This window comes from Arachis ipaensis, chromosome B8 (assembly GCF_059453495.1).
Source record: "Arachis ipaensis isolate K30076 ecotype BB chromosome B8, ASM5945349v1, whole genome shotgun sequence".
NCBI lineage: Eukaryota > Viridiplantae > Streptophyta > Magnoliopsida > Fabales > Fabaceae > Arachis > Arachis ipaensis.
Genome location: NC_142443.1, coordinates 24,617,685 through 24,633,892, shown reverse-complemented (window position 1 = coordinate 24,633,892; position 16,208 = coordinate 24,617,685). Strand labels below are relative to the sequence as shown.

General features: G+C 36.2%; 3 protein-coding genes across 3 annotated transcripts; 1 reads left to right on the top strand and 2 right to left on the bottom strand.

The window, feature by feature from the left end:
* The first annotated feature begins 827 nt into the window (after nucleotides 1-827).
* On the top strand, nucleotides 828-7,891 carry LOC107613030 (nuclear pore complex protein NUP93A). The gene is made up of 15 exons (XM_016314863.3): nucleotides 828-1,031; nucleotides 1,401-1,492; nucleotides 1,952-2,018; nucleotides 2,112-2,171; nucleotides 2,458-2,547; nucleotides 3,319-3,588; nucleotides 3,844-3,939; nucleotides 4,075-4,206; nucleotides 4,664-4,717; nucleotides 4,811-4,894; nucleotides 5,030-5,116; nucleotides 5,200-6,093; nucleotides 6,334-6,515; nucleotides 7,047-7,338; nucleotides 7,585-7,891. The coding sequence occupies exons 1-15, from the start codon at nucleotides 933-935 to the stop codon at nucleotides 7,660-7,662; spliced, it is 2,577 nt and encodes an 858-aa protein (XP_016170349.1). The 5' UTR covers nucleotides 828-932; the 3' UTR covers nucleotides 7,663-7,891.
* Nucleotides 7,892-11,631: 3,740 nt separating this feature from the next.
* LOC107612010 (uncharacterized) lies at nucleotides 11,632-13,518 on the bottom strand. Its single transcript, XM_016313857.3, has 2 exons — nucleotides 12,224-13,518; nucleotides 11,632-11,939 (listed from the first exon to the last, which is right to left on the bottom strand). The coding sequence occupies exons 1-2, from the start codon at nucleotides 12,726-12,728 to the stop codon at nucleotides 11,908-11,910; spliced, it is 537 nt and encodes a 178-aa protein (XP_016169343.1). The 5' UTR covers nucleotides 12,729-13,518; the 3' UTR covers nucleotides 11,632-11,907.
* LOC148547470 (uncharacterized) lies at nucleotides 12,735-13,406 on the bottom strand. Its single transcript, XM_088495455.1, has 2 exons — nucleotides 13,071-13,406; nucleotides 12,735-12,965 (listed from the first exon to the last, which is right to left on the bottom strand). The coding sequence occupies exons 1-2, from the start codon at nucleotides 13,404-13,406 to the stop codon at nucleotides 12,735-12,737; spliced, it is 567 nt and encodes a 188-aa protein (XP_088351581.1).
* Nucleotides 13,519-16,208: the final 2,690 nt, after the last annotated feature.

The following is a 16,208-nucleotide window of genomic DNA, read 5'->3' as shown; positions in this document are numbered from 1 at the left end:
AAATAAGTATTATAAAAAACTATCACAATACAAATAAACTTAAATTTAATGAGACAAAACTTGAAATTTGTAATTTTATTATTACAGAATATGAAAAAGAACAGAAATAATTTTATTATTACTAGTTGTGGATGTTTTTTCATCCACATTAGCCCTTATCTTTAAATATATTATATAATATAATATTATGTAAAAATTTCTTTTCAAATTATTTCTTAAATATGTCAGTTTTCTATTTTCTTGACATAATTTTAAAAATCGATCGGACTAACTAATTTAATCGGATTAATCAAAAATTGATTTTTTAGTCAATTTTAACTGTGATAAAAAATTATCTGATAAAAAATAGTCGAATTAATAATTAATCGATAAATTTCATAAATTGATCTAATTTTTGTGATAAATTATAAATAAATTATTATGTAAAATTGTGAAATTTTGAGTTCTATTAATTTAAAAATTATTAAATTTAAATATTTAAAATTATATAATAAATTTTTAATAATTTTATTTTATATTAATTAAATTGGTTCAACTAGATTTGATATCTTAATTGGATAATTTGGATCACTGAATCGAATTTGAATTTTTTAAATTGTAAATTTTTACTTTAAAAAATAAAATATAATTTTTTATTATTATTTAATAGTTTCTCTTTTATATTTATTATTAATTTTATTTATAAAATAAATAATAAAAAATTATATTTTATTTTTTAAAATAAAATTTAAAATTTAGAGAATCTAAATTTAGCGAATTCACTCGCTATTGCTGAGCGGTTCGGTTTGAATGCTTAAAAGATGGGTCGGGTTTTGATCGTCCCGACTCCCGAAGGTTACAATTGGGTTTCAAATTTTAGGGCTTTAAGTGATAACTAAAACCCTTTTCCTTTCCCTTTCCCTTTCCCTGGCTGTTTGGAATTGGAGAGCGCCATGGCCAACGAAGACTTGAGTAGCTGGAGCGATCTCCTTCATTCTTCCTCCAAGCTTCTCGAACAAGCTGCTCCTTCCGCTCAGTTCCCTCCTCTTCAGGTTCTCTCTGCTTTCCCACTTTTTCCATTTCCATTTCTCTCCGCATTTCTCAATCTCAATGCCGTTCAATCAAGTTGCCGTTAAACATATTGCAAGCAATTTAACTATTACTATCATCATCATCATCTCTCTTTTTTATCAAAAGATTTTTTAACCGACTTTCATTACTCCTGAGGATAGAGTCGATACAATTTTGCACATTTTAGTTATGGATCAACGATAGCTTCAATTTGATGGCGTATATGAATTAGCATTCCTTTCTATCAGTGAACATTTTTGTTCCTTCAAAGGGAAATCGAATGTTGACTATGTAATAGTTCAGAGGAACTTAGATCTCTGATTTTGACTTCACTCTCGTACTTTATTCAGAGGAACTTAGACCAATTAGAAGCATTATCTAAGAAGCTGAAATCCAAGACATTAAGGACCGAGGCTCCTTCACAATCGATAGCTGCAACAAGGTATGCTTTCATTATTGTTCGTTCTATTTATTATTTATTTATTACTATATCTTTTTGTTCAACCACCTAGACGCTAGAGTTTAGGCAGGAAGTAAATAAATTTGAGTATCTTATGTTTAGTTGGAGTGCAATGAGCTGTTAGGAAACTTTCCCTCCAAATGATATATATAGTATATAGTATATAGTTGTTCCCAACTAATTTGGGTCTGCTGCCTAGGTCCTGGCATGTCAATGCATCTGATTATGCATCTTCTTGTTAGTAAAGGTCCAGGTTACTTAAAAAGCTACATAATAAGATATCACTATATCTATTTTGGTTTCCTTCTGGCCCTTTTTAATGTAGCAATAACTTATTTTTACATCTTGCAAGGGCATGTGCCATGTGGAAATCATCATAAAGTCGATGATGATGCATTGAAACTTTTTATGGCTATATTATAATTTCCCATGTGTTGATAGGCTCCTTGCTCGTGAGGGGATAAATGCAGAGCAACTTGCAAGGGACCTGAAGTCATTTGAATTGAAGGTACTTATCTTCAGATGGCTTTACTGCTTATTCAATCAACTACTACTATTTGCTGACATTGTTCCTCTCTGTTATTTTTCTCTCTCTTTGCAGACAACTTTTGAGGATGTTTTTCCTGTGGAGGCCACAAGTGTCGAGGAGTATCTGCAGCAGGTAATTTTTACTTTTAAATTTTCTGTAATCCATAGTGCGTTTACTATCATGTTTAATTCATAATTTCATTTACATTGTAAGTTGATTGCTTAGAATATTGTAGCATGATTGCATAAATGATGTTTCCACCTCCTGCCTCCTTTGTTCTATAAGCAAAAGTATTTGGTGTTTGTATCTGGAGGTTCTATTCCCTTTTTGAAAACCCTTAAAATTTTAAAACCCCTCACACCTTACATCGTCAAGTGGAATTTGATGATATTGTATACTGTGTTGTTTTCCTTTATAGGTTCATGAAATGGCAATGGTATCTGCTGTCCAGGAAGCTCAGAAAGACAATCTTAGGAGTTTCAATGACTATATGATGAAAGTTTTGGAGGTTAGGGTGATGCATTCTTTCATAGCATAATCTTTTGTTTTTACTTATTTTTATGAACTTTCCCCGAAATTTAGAGTGTGTGTATATATATATATATATATATATATATATATATATATATTACTGGATAAATCTTCTTGATTTGTGTGTGCCATTCTTACTAGATATATCTTCTGTAAGTATACTTGTAAATCCACTGAGATAAGAATTCTTGGTAGTGGAGAACCGTTTTTTTTTGGCATACTGATGCGGTTTTTATTTTGCCCTTTCATTGATTCAAATAAGAAATTGTTATGGGTGTGTGGTATTTAATTATTTGTTTTTCTTTAATTTCTTTGATCCTAAAAGAATGGCTTGAAAATTTACAAGAAATTGCAATCCTTAGATTTCTTGTGGCTTATGTAACCGGTGTGAGCAAAAGGAGTTGAAGAGATTTATTGTATTGATTGGATTATTTATTTCTGCCATGTTTTAGATGTTTGCTTTCCTTAATGATGATGTCTATCTTTATGGTGGATTTAACCTTCTTTGTAATCCTTCTTTTTCCTCTGTGAAGGTTTCTCATTTTAACATTTGCAATTTATAGTTTGGATGACCATTTTACCTAATATTCATGTTGGATTATTGGTGATTATGACATTACCCTTTGTTCTTGATATTGTTATATATAGTGACTAGTGATTAATGACATTGATAGGTCATAGATGAAATGATTATTGTGTCATGTGTTGCTCAACTTCTTACTGCATGTTAGAACTCATTGTTTGGCAGGAGGATTGGCAAAAGGAAAAGCGTGATTTCCTTCAGAGTTTAAGTCGAATTTCAACATTGCCTAGGACAAACATGCTTGCTGCCAGCAATGTTGGTACCCACTCAGGTCAGGTTGTGTCAATGGCTTCCGGTCCACAAGTTTCTTCTGGTGTGTCTGGCATGGATATTGTTCCTCTGAGCAGCAGGCCTATTATGGAGAAAAAGGCATCTCTATATGCTGAAGTTGTTAAGAATCTTAATAAAGCAAGGGAATCTGGTTTACCATTTAAAGTATGTTCCTTATTTCTCCATCTCATTTAAGTTTAGACCATGAGATTTTATACATTATATTGAAATCTTGGATATTGAAAATAAAGTAGCTGAAGTTGGCTGTTTGAAATCTTCACTGTTCAATGATATATGATTCAACATATTACCTTCCCAGTACATATAATTATTTTTCTTTAGTGTAGGTAGGTTGAGAGTTTGTAGTGTGTGTTTAGCAACATATAAGTATGTTACGAGTTTTTCCCCTTTGGTTGTCAGCCTGCTGCAGCTTTCAGGGCTGCATATGAAAGTTTGGGCATTGAAGCCAGTGGTGGAAAATCAGTTACGATGCGGAAGATATGGCACCTTGTTCAGGTTGTACTTTCGTAATTCTGTTATCACTGTTAACAGAGAAAACAGAAGAAAAACTTTTGAATTCAACTTTCTTGCTTCCACATGGGGCAAAGTAGAAATTCTAATTTATTTTTCATAACTTGTTCATGTATACAGATGCTGTTGGATGAGGACTCAACCGTGCAGAATGTTTCTAAAAGGATGGCATTGATTATTGGGGCGAGACGCCATCTTGAATGGGGACATGAGAAATATGTCATGGATACCATACAAAGTCATCCTGCACAAGTAAATTGTTATTCATGATTTAATCTGCAGAGAAATTTTCAACCTTTGGTTGCTGATTTTATCTAGTTTTTCAGTTCTGCCCTTCACCCTGTTTTGCATGCTATTCTTTTGAGGGTTTGCTTTAAGCACAAACTTATCAAGCCTTTATAGTTTCTTTTACATTTGTCTGCTTGTTCTTTATTAATATAATAAAATAGAGCTTGAATGAAATTTCATTGTTTACACCAACAATTAGTTTGCATAATTAATTCTTGTCTTATATTCTCTTACTCTACATTTGGTCTGTGTTTGCTTGGCATGCTATGCTATTGAGGGGTATCACTTGAAAATGCTTTGACAAGCTTCTCTCAATTTTTTTCCTTTTTGCTTTCATCTGCTTGTTCTTTGTTCATTTCTGACAGAGTGCATGTGTCATATTGGTCCTTATATTCTGGTTGCTTTTTCGATCAAATGGTAGGCTGCTCTTGGTGGCGGCGTTGGGAATTTGCAAAGAATCCGTGCCTTCCTTCGGGTTTGTCTAATTATGAAGCTTATGCATAATATCAAATATTGTACCATGCATTTAAAAGTTTTGAAGTCCCTGATTTTAGATATTGGTGTGCAGATTCGGTTAAGGGATTATGGAATACTGGATTTTGATGCTGGGGATGCTCGGCGCCAGCCTCCTGTTGATACTACATGGCAGCAGGTCTAGGATACTTCATTTCTTATCAATTTAGTTATATTTGATTAATGCTTATTGTGGTATAAAACTAATATTTCTAATACATTTTGTTTCTTGCGATTATTATTGCTCAGTAGCTTCCATTTTTTGTTTTGACAGATATATTTTTGCTTAAGAACTGGGTATTATGATGAAGCAAGAAATGTTGCTCTCTCTTCCCGTGCTTCACATCAATTTGCTCCTTTGGTACATACTATAACCATCACGTTTGTTTTTTTACTAATTTGTGGTGTAATATTTTTTACTGACTGATTTAATGTGTTTGACAGCTCACAGAATGGATTAATACGGGAGGAATGGTGCCAGAAGAGATTGCAGTTGCTGCAATGGAGGAATGTGAAAGAATGTTGAGAACTGGTGATCGTGTAGGTCGAGCTGCATATGACAAGAAAAAATTACTGCTGTATGCCATCATATCAGGTTCCCGAAGGCATATTGATCGTATGCTTAGAGACCAAACTCTATTCAGTACAATAGAGGATTTCTTGTGGTTCAAATTGTCAGCTGTGCGGGACTGCCCTAGTGGACCTTCATCTATTGTTCTAAGAGATGGCCTGGTTCCATACAGTTTGGATGATTTACAAACTTACCTGAATAAATTTGAGCCATCATACTATACTAAAAATGGAAAAGATCCTATGGTTTATCCCTATATTTTGCTTTTAAGCATTCAATTGCTTCCAGCTGTGCTATACATGTCTAAGGAAACTGGAGATGAAGGATATAATGTTGATGCTGCTCACCTATCAATTGTGCTAGCTGATCATGGTATCCTCTCTGAAGGTGCTAGGCAAAAATTAGGAGTGATGGATGCTTATGCAGAAGTGTCTACCATTATCAGGCAGTATGGATCTATGTATTTGCGTCTTGATGATCTCCAAATGGCATTAGAATATTATGCACAAGCTGCTGCTGCAGTGGGCGGTGGGCAGCTTTCATGGACTGGTAGAGGTAATGTTGATCAGCAAAGGCAAAGAAGTTTGATGTTGAAGCAGCTTCTAACTGAAATATTGTTAAGGGATGGAGGAATATTCCTTTTACTGGGTCCAAGGGGTGCTGGAGAAGAAGGTCAATTGGGTCGTTTTGTGACAGATCCAAAAGCAAGGCAACAGTTCTTAATTGAAGCTGCTTGCCAGTGTCAGGAGGCTGGGATGTATAACAAGGTAACGTCATTCTTTATCATGTTACTGTTTCACGAGCTAATCTGTTCTTACTGAATTATAACATGACCTGACTGATAAGCATTAAGGTAGTCCAAGTCAGAAGCATCTCACTCTGATTTTAGTCCTCATCCTTCTTTTTCCTTCCATTACTTCTTTTCTCCTTCTTTGTGGATTACTGGGTTTTCATCTATCCTATTCATTTGCTTATGCTAATTCTGGATTTTCTTCCCCTTGGCACAGTCTATAGAAATTCAGAAGAGAGTGGGGTCTTTCTCAATGGCATTGGACACCATTAATAAGTGCCTGTCTGAAGCTATTTGTGCCCTTTTCCGTGGAAGGTTAGATGGCGAGAGCCAGACAGCCGGGCTTATCCATTCTGGCAATGAGATTTTGGAGACATACCATTATCATCCGGATGTCAGGTTATATTGAAAATCATATTCCTTGCTGATTGTGCCCTGAATATCGTTTTTATCTTTTATCCATGGAATTAATCAACCCCCCCTCTTTTCCCCCCTCCCTCTTTTCTTCCCCCTTTTTGCTGTCCCAAAGGCAAGACCTGTGTCAACTATAAAATTCTATGAGATTTCATGGCTTATTCTGGTTCTTTCTTTTACAAATATTTGAGTCAGGAAATTTCCTTCAAGAATGCCATGGTGCATGGTCATATTACTAAACTATGAGGCCTTAATTGTGTGGGATTCTTAAGTAACTTGGAAATTCCAAGAGTGCATTTCTATTCCTTGTTAGCTATCAGAATAATTAGAAATTTTTAGTTTCATAACTATAGTGCACTTGAGAGCCTTGTAATTTGGTTTATGAATCTTCAAATGGAGGTGGTATGATCAATTGCATTCAAGTATGAAAACTTAATCTGCTGTTCATTCAATGTGACTAGTTTAGGGTTTAAAGTTCCATCTTTTATAAAGTGATTGATTGGATTAATTTTGCAGTCTTCAGGAGAGAGACCATGTTTTTGAGCAGCAAACTGTGTTGAGACAACTTGAGTCTATACTGTCAATTCACAAATTGGCCAGAGTGGGGCATCATGTTGAGGCGTTAAGGGAGATTGCTAAACTTCCATTTCTTCCTCTAGATCCTCGAGGCCCTGATATTGCTGTCGATGTGTTTGAAAACTTATCTCCTCATGTCCAAGTTTGTATCCCGGATCTTTTGAAGGTTGCTCTCACTTGTCTGGACAACGTGACGGACTCCGATGGATCACTCCGTGCCTTAAGGGCGAAGGTATTTTCTTGTGAATCCCCCCTTTTCTCCCTGGGTTTTCATCCTTGTTTTAGTAGCCCTTGTTGAGGTACCCTTATTCTCCAGAATTTGTTTTCTCTGTTAATGCGGGATGCGGGGGTCTCTCTCTCTCTCTCTCTCTCTCTTCCAGTGGTGCCTCTCAATGGGAATATGGGAATGTTAATTTTAATATCTTTTTTCAGCATCTGCTCTTGGATTTAGGCTAAACATAAATATGCTTTTTTGCAGATTGCGAGTTTCATTGCAAATAATATGAAGAGGAATTGGCCCCGCGATTTATATGAAAGAGTTGCCCAAAGGTTGTGAAGTAAAATATACAACGGAATCTGTTTGGGCGAAGGTTTCTGTTTAAGTGTAACTGTAACCCCTGTAAAGAGTTGCCCATAGGAGTATGTATTTCTAGGAACTAGAAAATGTAAGTGATATACGCTGGTTATGAATTTCCGCACCCATTTTTTTAAGCTGGGGTACTGAGGACGTGTTTACGTATGTATGGTTAACAAAGAATATTACTTAAATGCTTTGTCACGCACTATTTCTTGTGCTATGATATACTGTATGACAAATAACGTCAAATATGCGCATCGAGATCAATATCATCCCAGAATTTGAAGGTGATAAGAAACTTTGAAAGAATGCTTTTCTTCAAGCTTATCTTGACTGCTCACATGCGGTAATATTTTACATATTTAGTAAATAAAAATCAATAAGTTTGATATGAATTTAATGAAGTAAATTAATACTATTTAAAATGAGTTTAATTTTTACGTAGTAACAATATAAGAGAGTTTACTCAAAAAGTTTATCTGTCTAAATCACCCAACCGGGTTAAGACCAAGGTTTGGATCCTCTGGAATCTGGATCAACCTGGTTAAACTAGAAATTGGAAATTAGATTTAGGGCCTGCCACACCACACACCACATCCGTGCATTGCTGCATCATAGTTCTTCACTTCTTCGTGATTCTTTATTTTTGTGCAGTAGTTTTTCTTCTTCAGTGTAGTGCTGCTGCTAAACCCTGCCTTAGCCACAATGGAATTTTTTTAGAATTCCTTAACCCCCAAACCATCCATGTTAAATCATTAAGAAAGAAATACTTGAACGCAAAAACATACTTGAATTCATGAGCATGATTAGAAGAGTTTGGTTCTTTGATCTTTCTCAACCAAAACCTTTTTTATTCCTAATAGGGCTGAATTGCAACTCTTCTGGTGAGAAAAAGAGTTATAGAGGTAGCTTTGATATCTTGGAGACCAAAACCTTGAAATCACTATTTATATTTGAACATAGCACCTATTAAACTCTAAAACCCAAATAAAATAGTATCTAAAGTCCAAATAGATATAGTATCTAGTTGTATCCTCATTTAATTCTAAATTAAAAGTAATTATAACTTATTCAATTTAGTATTTATAACAATAAATGAAATTACCAGTCACTTAATTTAAAATAGCTTAATTTGTGATTATAATTAATATATATATATTACTCAAACAAATTAAGAAATTAAATAATTTCCCAACATCAACCACCAAGCGCCAGTTCACTTGTAACCGCAACAGCTAGCCTCACAAGCTCTGTTCAATGTTTTTGTTTTTGGTTTTGGTTTATATTGTATAGCTTATCATAAGCATAATGTTAAATTGAGTGGCAAAGAGAAAAAGCTTAGGAATAAAACGAATTTGCTTTGCATGTGAAATGCAAAATCATGCAAAACTAATTGGATGGTTATCTAAAGTTTTTCAACTATGCTGTCTCCTATGAAGCACGGATACTTCGTTGAGTTATCGTGTCGCGTGTCGACATATTTTGGACACGACACTCACTGACACTCGTCCGACTCCGACACGCGTGTCTGCTGTCCGTGTCTTAATAAAAAATAAAAAATCCTTCTCCGGACACGCCTGGACACACCTAAATACCATCACGTGTCCGCGTGTCCAGTCTTATTCTTAAAATAAATTTAGATATAGTATATATTATTATTTATTAAAGCAAAAAATATTTTAAATACTTGATATAATTAAAATAAAATATTAAAAATAATTAAAAATTTTATTTTATATTTTAATATCAATAAAATATCAAAATATGATTACAATTTATCTAAAAAATACTTTATATTTTATATATATGCGTGTTCCCGTGTCATGTAAGATTTTAAAATTCGCGTTTCGGCGTGTCGCGTGTCGTGTCCCTGCTGTGTCAGTATTACATCACTGAAAAACTGTTAATTTAGCTACAATTAGTTAGATAGAAGATAGAAGGTAATTAGGATTAACTGTACTGATTAGTTGTGTGTGTGACTGTAATTAGTCAAATTAGTTAGCCACTTGTTACCTGTAGAATAGGTAACTAGTATATATATGTATTTGGTATAGGATTGTAAATTAAGCGCGCGAGCTCTCTCTCTCCCCCGTTTATTTTTCTCATCCATCTTCTTCACCTTCTTGATCTTTCGTTCTTCTTCTTCTCAGCGTTCAAACTCATACAACAGAGATGATGAGAGTTGATTCACCATTCTCACGGCTCTTTCATTATAGTGCGGTGAGCATGGATTTCAGGCAGATCAGTCCCAGGCTCCCAGCCAATACAAGATCATCCACATAAACCAAAATAGCAGTAAAACCAGTAGAAGATGCTTTGGTGAAGAGGCTATAATCATGGCGAGACTGTACATAACCGGATGAAACCAAGGAGGCAGCAAGCTTGGTGTTCTATCGCCGGCTTGCCTGCTTCAAACCATAAAGAGACCTGTCCAAACGACACAGCAGAGTAGGATCTGAAATAGCCAAGCCTGCGGGGGGTTTCATGTATACAGTTTCATCCAAATCCCCATGGAGAAATGCAGTATTGATGTCTAGTTGATAGAGATACCATCCCTTGATGGCAGCAATAGAAAGCACAATCCCAAATGTGTTTATCTTCACCACCGGACTGAAAGTGTCTTTATAATCCACCCCTTTAGTCTGAGTGAACCCTTGTGCAACCAGCCTCGCCTTATATCTTTCAATGGATCCATTAGGGTGCAACTTGAGCTTGAACACCCATTTGCTTCCTACTGCCCGTTTTCCAACTGGTAGCTTGGTGAGTGTCCAAGTGTGGTTTCTCTCCAAAGCAGCCACTCATCATTAATGGCCTTTGTCCAATTCGAATCAACAATGGCCTCCTCAAAAGTCTTAGGTTCTTTATGCATGGATGCAGCTAAAATGGATGCTGACTCATGAGACAACATTTGTGAAATAGGATTGGAGATTAAAACATGATTGGAGGCAAGAGTTAGATGAGGATGCAGTTAGGCATTGGAAGTCTTTTAAATATGAAGGAGGATTTCTAATCCTAGATGATCTTCTAACCTCAATGGGTGGGGCTTCCCTAGGTACGTGAGGTTTGTAACTCCCTATTAGATACGGTGGGTTTTGTAGTACTAATTTCATGATTATCATGTTGTGCAGGTGGATGCAATGTGTCATGTATGTCTTCATTTAATGTGTGTGCATACCCAAAAGAATCAACAGACACATGATTAATAGGTGGTGCATTGCTATGTGGATTGTGTTCAATTTGTTCAGCAAAAGGAAAAACATTTTCATAGAAAATGAGATATCTTGAAAGGAATATTTCTCTACTGTTTAAGTCATACAAAATATAACCTTTTGTGCCAACTTTGTGGCCAAAGTAAACACATTTTCTTGCTCTTCTATCTAATTTCTTTTGTTGACCACTTAAAATAGAAGCATAGGCTATACAACCAAATACCCTTAGGTAACCAATCTCTGGTAGTTTACCTTTTAGGAGCTGATATGGTGAGGAATTTTGCAGCACCTCACATGGTAATCTATTGATTATATGAATGGCTTGAGATGTTGCAAAATTCCATAGTCCTTTTGGTAACCTTGAATGAAACATAAGAATCCTAGTCACCTCCAATATATGTTGATGTTTTCTCTCCACAATCTCATTTTGTTGTAGAGTTTCAACACATGTTTGGTGAATTATGTCTTGATTCATAAAATCCACTTATGTTAAATTCAACACCATTATCAGTCCTAATGATTTTAACAGTTTTTTCAAATTGTGTTTGAACTAAAGATACAAAATTCTGCACAAGAGGCCTTGTTTTAGCTTTAGATTTCATAAAAAACAGCTAGGTATATCTACTTCTATCATTAACTACTGTTAGAAAATACTTGTATCCATTTGTTGAAGGGACACTAACCGGCCTCCAAATGTCCATATGAACTAAATCAAATACAGATTCTGAACTAGACAAACTAAAAGGAAAAGAAATTCTTTTTTGTTTTGCAAAATGACATGAGTCACATGGGTTTACATCACCCTTATTATCAATGAAATCGTATTTTGTTTACATTACATTTAATCTCTGAATGGGAATGTGACCTAATCTAAGATGTCATGCTTTTGTAGTGCCTAATGTACTTGAGCTCCCAAGCATTCCTATTGATGTCAGTGCTGAATTCATCGTTGTTGATGCTACTGTTTTCAAATTTTCAAATGCATAGAGTCCTCGTCTTTGTTCAGCTACTCCAATCATTTTCTTGGAGAGACAATCCTGTATCTCACTGAATTGACAGCCAAGGTTAGATGTCAACTTTGTAACTGAAATGAGATTGAACTTGAATGTTGGGGTGTACAATGCATGCACTAAATGGAAATGTTTAGAGAATTCAACAGTTCCAGCTACATCGGTTATGGTTTGAGTCCCATCGGGGAGATTTACATGCACTGGTTTTATGTGATAAATGCTTTTGAATTATTGAATTGAGTATACAACATGATCCGTGGCCTGAGTCGACGACCCAAGAGTCAGGCCTAAAGGTTGCTAACAACATGATGAATGATATACCTGGTGTGGATGGGAGTGTGAGAACTTGATTGACATTGTGAGTGGTGCTTGTTGATCTTTGTTGATCCAAGAGAGCCAATAGTGCAAGCTTCTGTTCTGTTGAGAAGTTGACTTCAGAACTCCCATTCACTATCCCAGCGGATTTGCTGAATTTCTCATTTACTTCATCAGTAGTGCCAATTGTCACATTATTGACCACACTTTCCCTTCCATTGTCTTTCATATGAGGTGGAAAGCCAGGTTTACAGTAACACACATTCTCAATGTGTTTGCTTCTACCCCAAAATGTGCATTGCTTGAAACCTCTTCCACTTCTTCCTGATCCGGATCTTCCCCTTCTGCCTCTAGCAGCTCTTCCTCTTCCAGCTAGTGCAAATTCATGAGAGGATTGATTTAGACCAGCCACGACCAGGGCCTTGCACTCATTGGGGTCCATATTCTGCCTTTCTTGCTGGAGGAGCAAAGAAAATGCGGTTTCAACTGTTGGTAGTGGCGTCATAAGCATTAGCTATCACCTAACAGTGGTGAATTGATCACTTAAACCTCTCAGGAATCGTACCATCCTAGTATCTTGCCTATAGCCTCTCATTATTCCCAATCCACACTTACATGTTTCATGACAACTCTCACATGATGGAACTGGTTTGAAGTTATCTAATCCCTCCCAAATTCCCTTCATCTTGGTGAAGTAATCTGTGATACTCATATCCTCTTGCTTTGCAGTAATGCAAAAAATGTCTCCCTGGAAATAACGATGTTTTAAATCTTTCCATAAATCTGCTGCGTCATTGATCGATACTACACTCTGTGCTATGGCTGGGCTCAAAGAAAGATTCAGCCATTATACCACATACATATTACATCTCTCCCAGGCTTCAAACAGCGGATCGTCACTAGGTGGCTTAGGCAGTGATCCATCAATACATTTTATCTTGTTTTTACCTCTTAAAGCTCTCGACATTGATGTCTCCCAGGTATGATAGTTATTCAAGTTGAGAATCGATGCAATTAGGGGAGTACCTGGACTCTCTCCCGGATGCAAGTAGTAGTGGCTTGTTGGATCCAAAATTGGACTCAAATTAGCACGATTAGAATTTTGTTGCATCTGATTGAACTGACTGAACAGGCTTGTTAGGGTTTGTAAATCAATATGAGACAGAGGAGTGGTAGGACCGGTTGCCATCGATTCTTGCTACTAGAAGCAAATTGCTCGAAAGAAAACTCAGATGCTTGAAAGAAACAGAGCCAAGACCCTTCAGCGTTCGATCTAATGATTGGAGCCTTCGCCACCCCACACTCACCGTCAATTTTAAAAGGTTAGATTTATAGGTATTTGTATAGTATTTTGAAGGGTTTGAGAATATTTTAGATAGTTTTGGAACGTTTTAAAATGTCTTACAAGATTTCAGAAGATTTTAGAAAATTCTAGAAGACTTTGAAAGGTTATAGAATATTCTAGAAAAGTCTGAATGTATATAGAAGTATGAAGGTAGTATGGAATAATTTAAAAATATTTAGAAAGTTGTGGTAGGATAAATATTTGTAATGAGGATTCTGGATGATTAATCTGAACCATTGATTAGATTTAATCATGACCATCCATTAACGAGGTGGATAGTTATAAATAGGAGGTAAGAGTTAGAGTTTGAGGGTGTATGAGTCATTTGTAACAAATACTTAAGTAATAAAATGTTCTTTCTACCAAAACTTTCTTTCTCTTATGTTCTTAACTTTCTTGTTAAATACTGAGAGTTAGGCTGACTTGGTCTTAGTTCAAGAGGTTGAGTAAGTTTGTGTGCCAGCACGGTAGTATTGGAGTGTGTCCAAAACTGTGACAATTTGGTATCAGAGTAAGGTTCGAGAGGGAGTACAAGTGGTTTGTGGAGAACTTAGCCAGGGGTGGAGAACTTCCTATGAAAAATAGAGAGGTACTTTGAAGGCCAAGGGGTGGTCGAAGAACCAATAAAGGTACGCACTGCAGCTCTCTACCTTTTTGATAATGCTATTTTGTGGTGGGGGAGAAAATACGTAGATATGAAGAAGGGTACTTACAACATAGGCACATGGAAAAATTTCAAAACAGAGTTGAAAAGACAATTATTTCCTGAAAATGTGGTTTATGAAGCAAGGAAGAAGTTGAGGGAATTGAAGTACAAGAGTATGATTAGCGACTACGTAAAGGAATTCACTACTCTCACGCTTCAAATCCCCAACTTAGCATCAGAGGATGCATTGTTCTTCTTCATTGATGGACTCCAACATTGCGCAAAGTAAGAACTACAAAAAAGAAATGTTAAGGATATCGATGAAACCATCGTGGTGGTCGAATCACTCACTAAGTATCATAGGGAAGACTCTAAACTCAAGTATTCCTCCAAACCTAGCTCTACTAAAGGTGGGGGAGACAATGGGAAGAGTTTCTCAACCAAAAAGAAAGAAAAATACTCTTTAAAGAAAGAGTACGAAGAAAAAAAGAAGACTTTTGTGCCTAAAGAAGGATGCTTTGTGGGAAAGAACCACACCAAATGAAGGACTGTCACAAGTTAGGGACTTTGGCATCTATCGTCGAGGAACGAGAGGCTCAATCTCAAGTAACTGAGTGTGTTGGATCTATCCAACTCATGAATGCTGTGAAGGGAAAAGAGGCAAGCATGGCAGAAAAGAAAGGCTTGATGTATGTCAAAGCCTTTATCAATGAAAAACCTGTTATGACTATGATCGACACTGGTGCTACACACAACTTCATCACACTTGATGAAGCAAAGAGACTTGGGTTGAAAATTACCGAAAAGAATGGATGGTTCAAATCTATGAATACCACTGGTGAACCCCTTAAGGGAGTAGCAAAAAAAGGTTGAGATGACTCTTGGTTCTTGGAAGGGTCTTGTGGATTTTTCAGTAGCATCCATGGACGATTTCAAAATAGTCATCGGACTCGATTTACAAAGGAAGGCAAATATAATACCTATTCTATACTACGATATAATATGCGTCATGGAAAAATGGTCTTCATGCATGGTTCCTATAGTCTGTAAAGCTAAAGGACTACCGATGCTTTCTACTATGCAACTCAAGAAACGGATCAAGAAGCGAGAGATTACATATTTAACTCTATTACAAAAGGAGTCAACATTTGAAAGAGAAGACGTTTCTCCCAAAATCAAGAAAAATCCTTAAAGAAAATAAGGATGTGATGCCTCCCAAGTTGCCAAAATAACTACCACATAGGAGGAAGGTGGACCACAAGATTGAATTGGAGTCAGGGGTAACGGCACCTGCCTCAGCACCTTATAGGATGGCACCGCCAAAACTTGAGGAATTGAAGAAGCAACTCAAGAATTTGCTAGATGCTGGATTCATCGATCCATCGAAGGCACCTTATGGCCCAACAGTTTTGTTCCAAAAGAAGCATGATAGTTCATTGAGACTATGCATTGACTGTCGAGCACTTAACAAGGTAACCATCAAGAACAAATACCATATTCCTTTAATATCCAATTTGTTTGATCAACTTGGTAGAGTTAAGTGGTTCTCAAAGCTGGATTTGCGATCAGGATATCACTAAGTGAGGATTGCCGATGGTGATGAGCCTAAGACCATGTGTGTCACGAGGTATGGATCGTATGAGTGGTTGGTGATGCCTTTTGGCTTAACCAATGCTCCTGCGACCTTTTATACCATGATGAACAAGATCTTTCGTCCTTATCTTGATCGGTTTGTAGTGGTCTACTTGGATGACATTGTTGTCTATAGCAATACCTTGGAAGAACATGTAGAACACTTACAAACCGTGTTCAAGATCTTACGAGAAAATAATCTATATATAAAGAAGGAAAAGTATTCCTTTACAAAGGGACAAAGTCCACTTTTTGGGACACATCATTAAAGATGTAACTCTCTGCATGGATAAATAAAAAGTGAATGCTATCAAAGAGTGGGAGCCGCCAAATAAGGTATCTGAATTGAGGTCATTCTTTGGGTTGAC

What these genes read in the sequence shown, in the direction of transcription:
- LOC107613030 (XM_016314863.3), top strand. Translation starts at nt 933, where the DNA reads ATGGCCAACGAAGACTTGAGTAGCTGGAGCGATCTCCTTCATTCTTCC. An exon ending in TCGAGGAGTATCTGCAGCAG is followed by an intron (nt 2,172 to 2,457) that starts GTAATTTTTACT and finishes TTTCCTTTATAG; the next exon opens with GTTCATGAAATGGCAATGGT. An exon ending in AATCTGGTTTACCATTTAAA is followed by an intron (nt 3,589 to 3,843) that starts GTATGTTCCTTA and finishes TTTGGTTGTCAG; the next exon opens with CCTGCTGCAGCTTTCAGGGC.
- LOC107612010 (XM_016313857.3), bottom strand. Translation starts at nt 12,728, where the DNA reads ATGCTTATGACGCCACTACCAACAGTTGAAACCGCATTTTCTTTGCTC. An exon ending in CACACTCCCATCCACACCAG is followed by an intron (nt 11,940 to 12,223) that starts GTATATCATTCA and finishes CTGTCAATTCAG; the next exon opens with TGAGATACAGGATTGTCTCT.
- LOC148547470 (XM_088495455.1), bottom strand. Translation starts at nt 13,406, where the DNA reads ATGGCAACCGGTCCTACCACTCCTCTGTCTCATATTGATTTACAAACC. An exon ending in AGAGATGTAATATGTATGTG is followed by an intron (nt 12,966 to 13,070) that starts GTATAATGGCTG and finishes CGTTATTTCCAG; the next exon opens with GGAGACATTTTTTGCATTAC.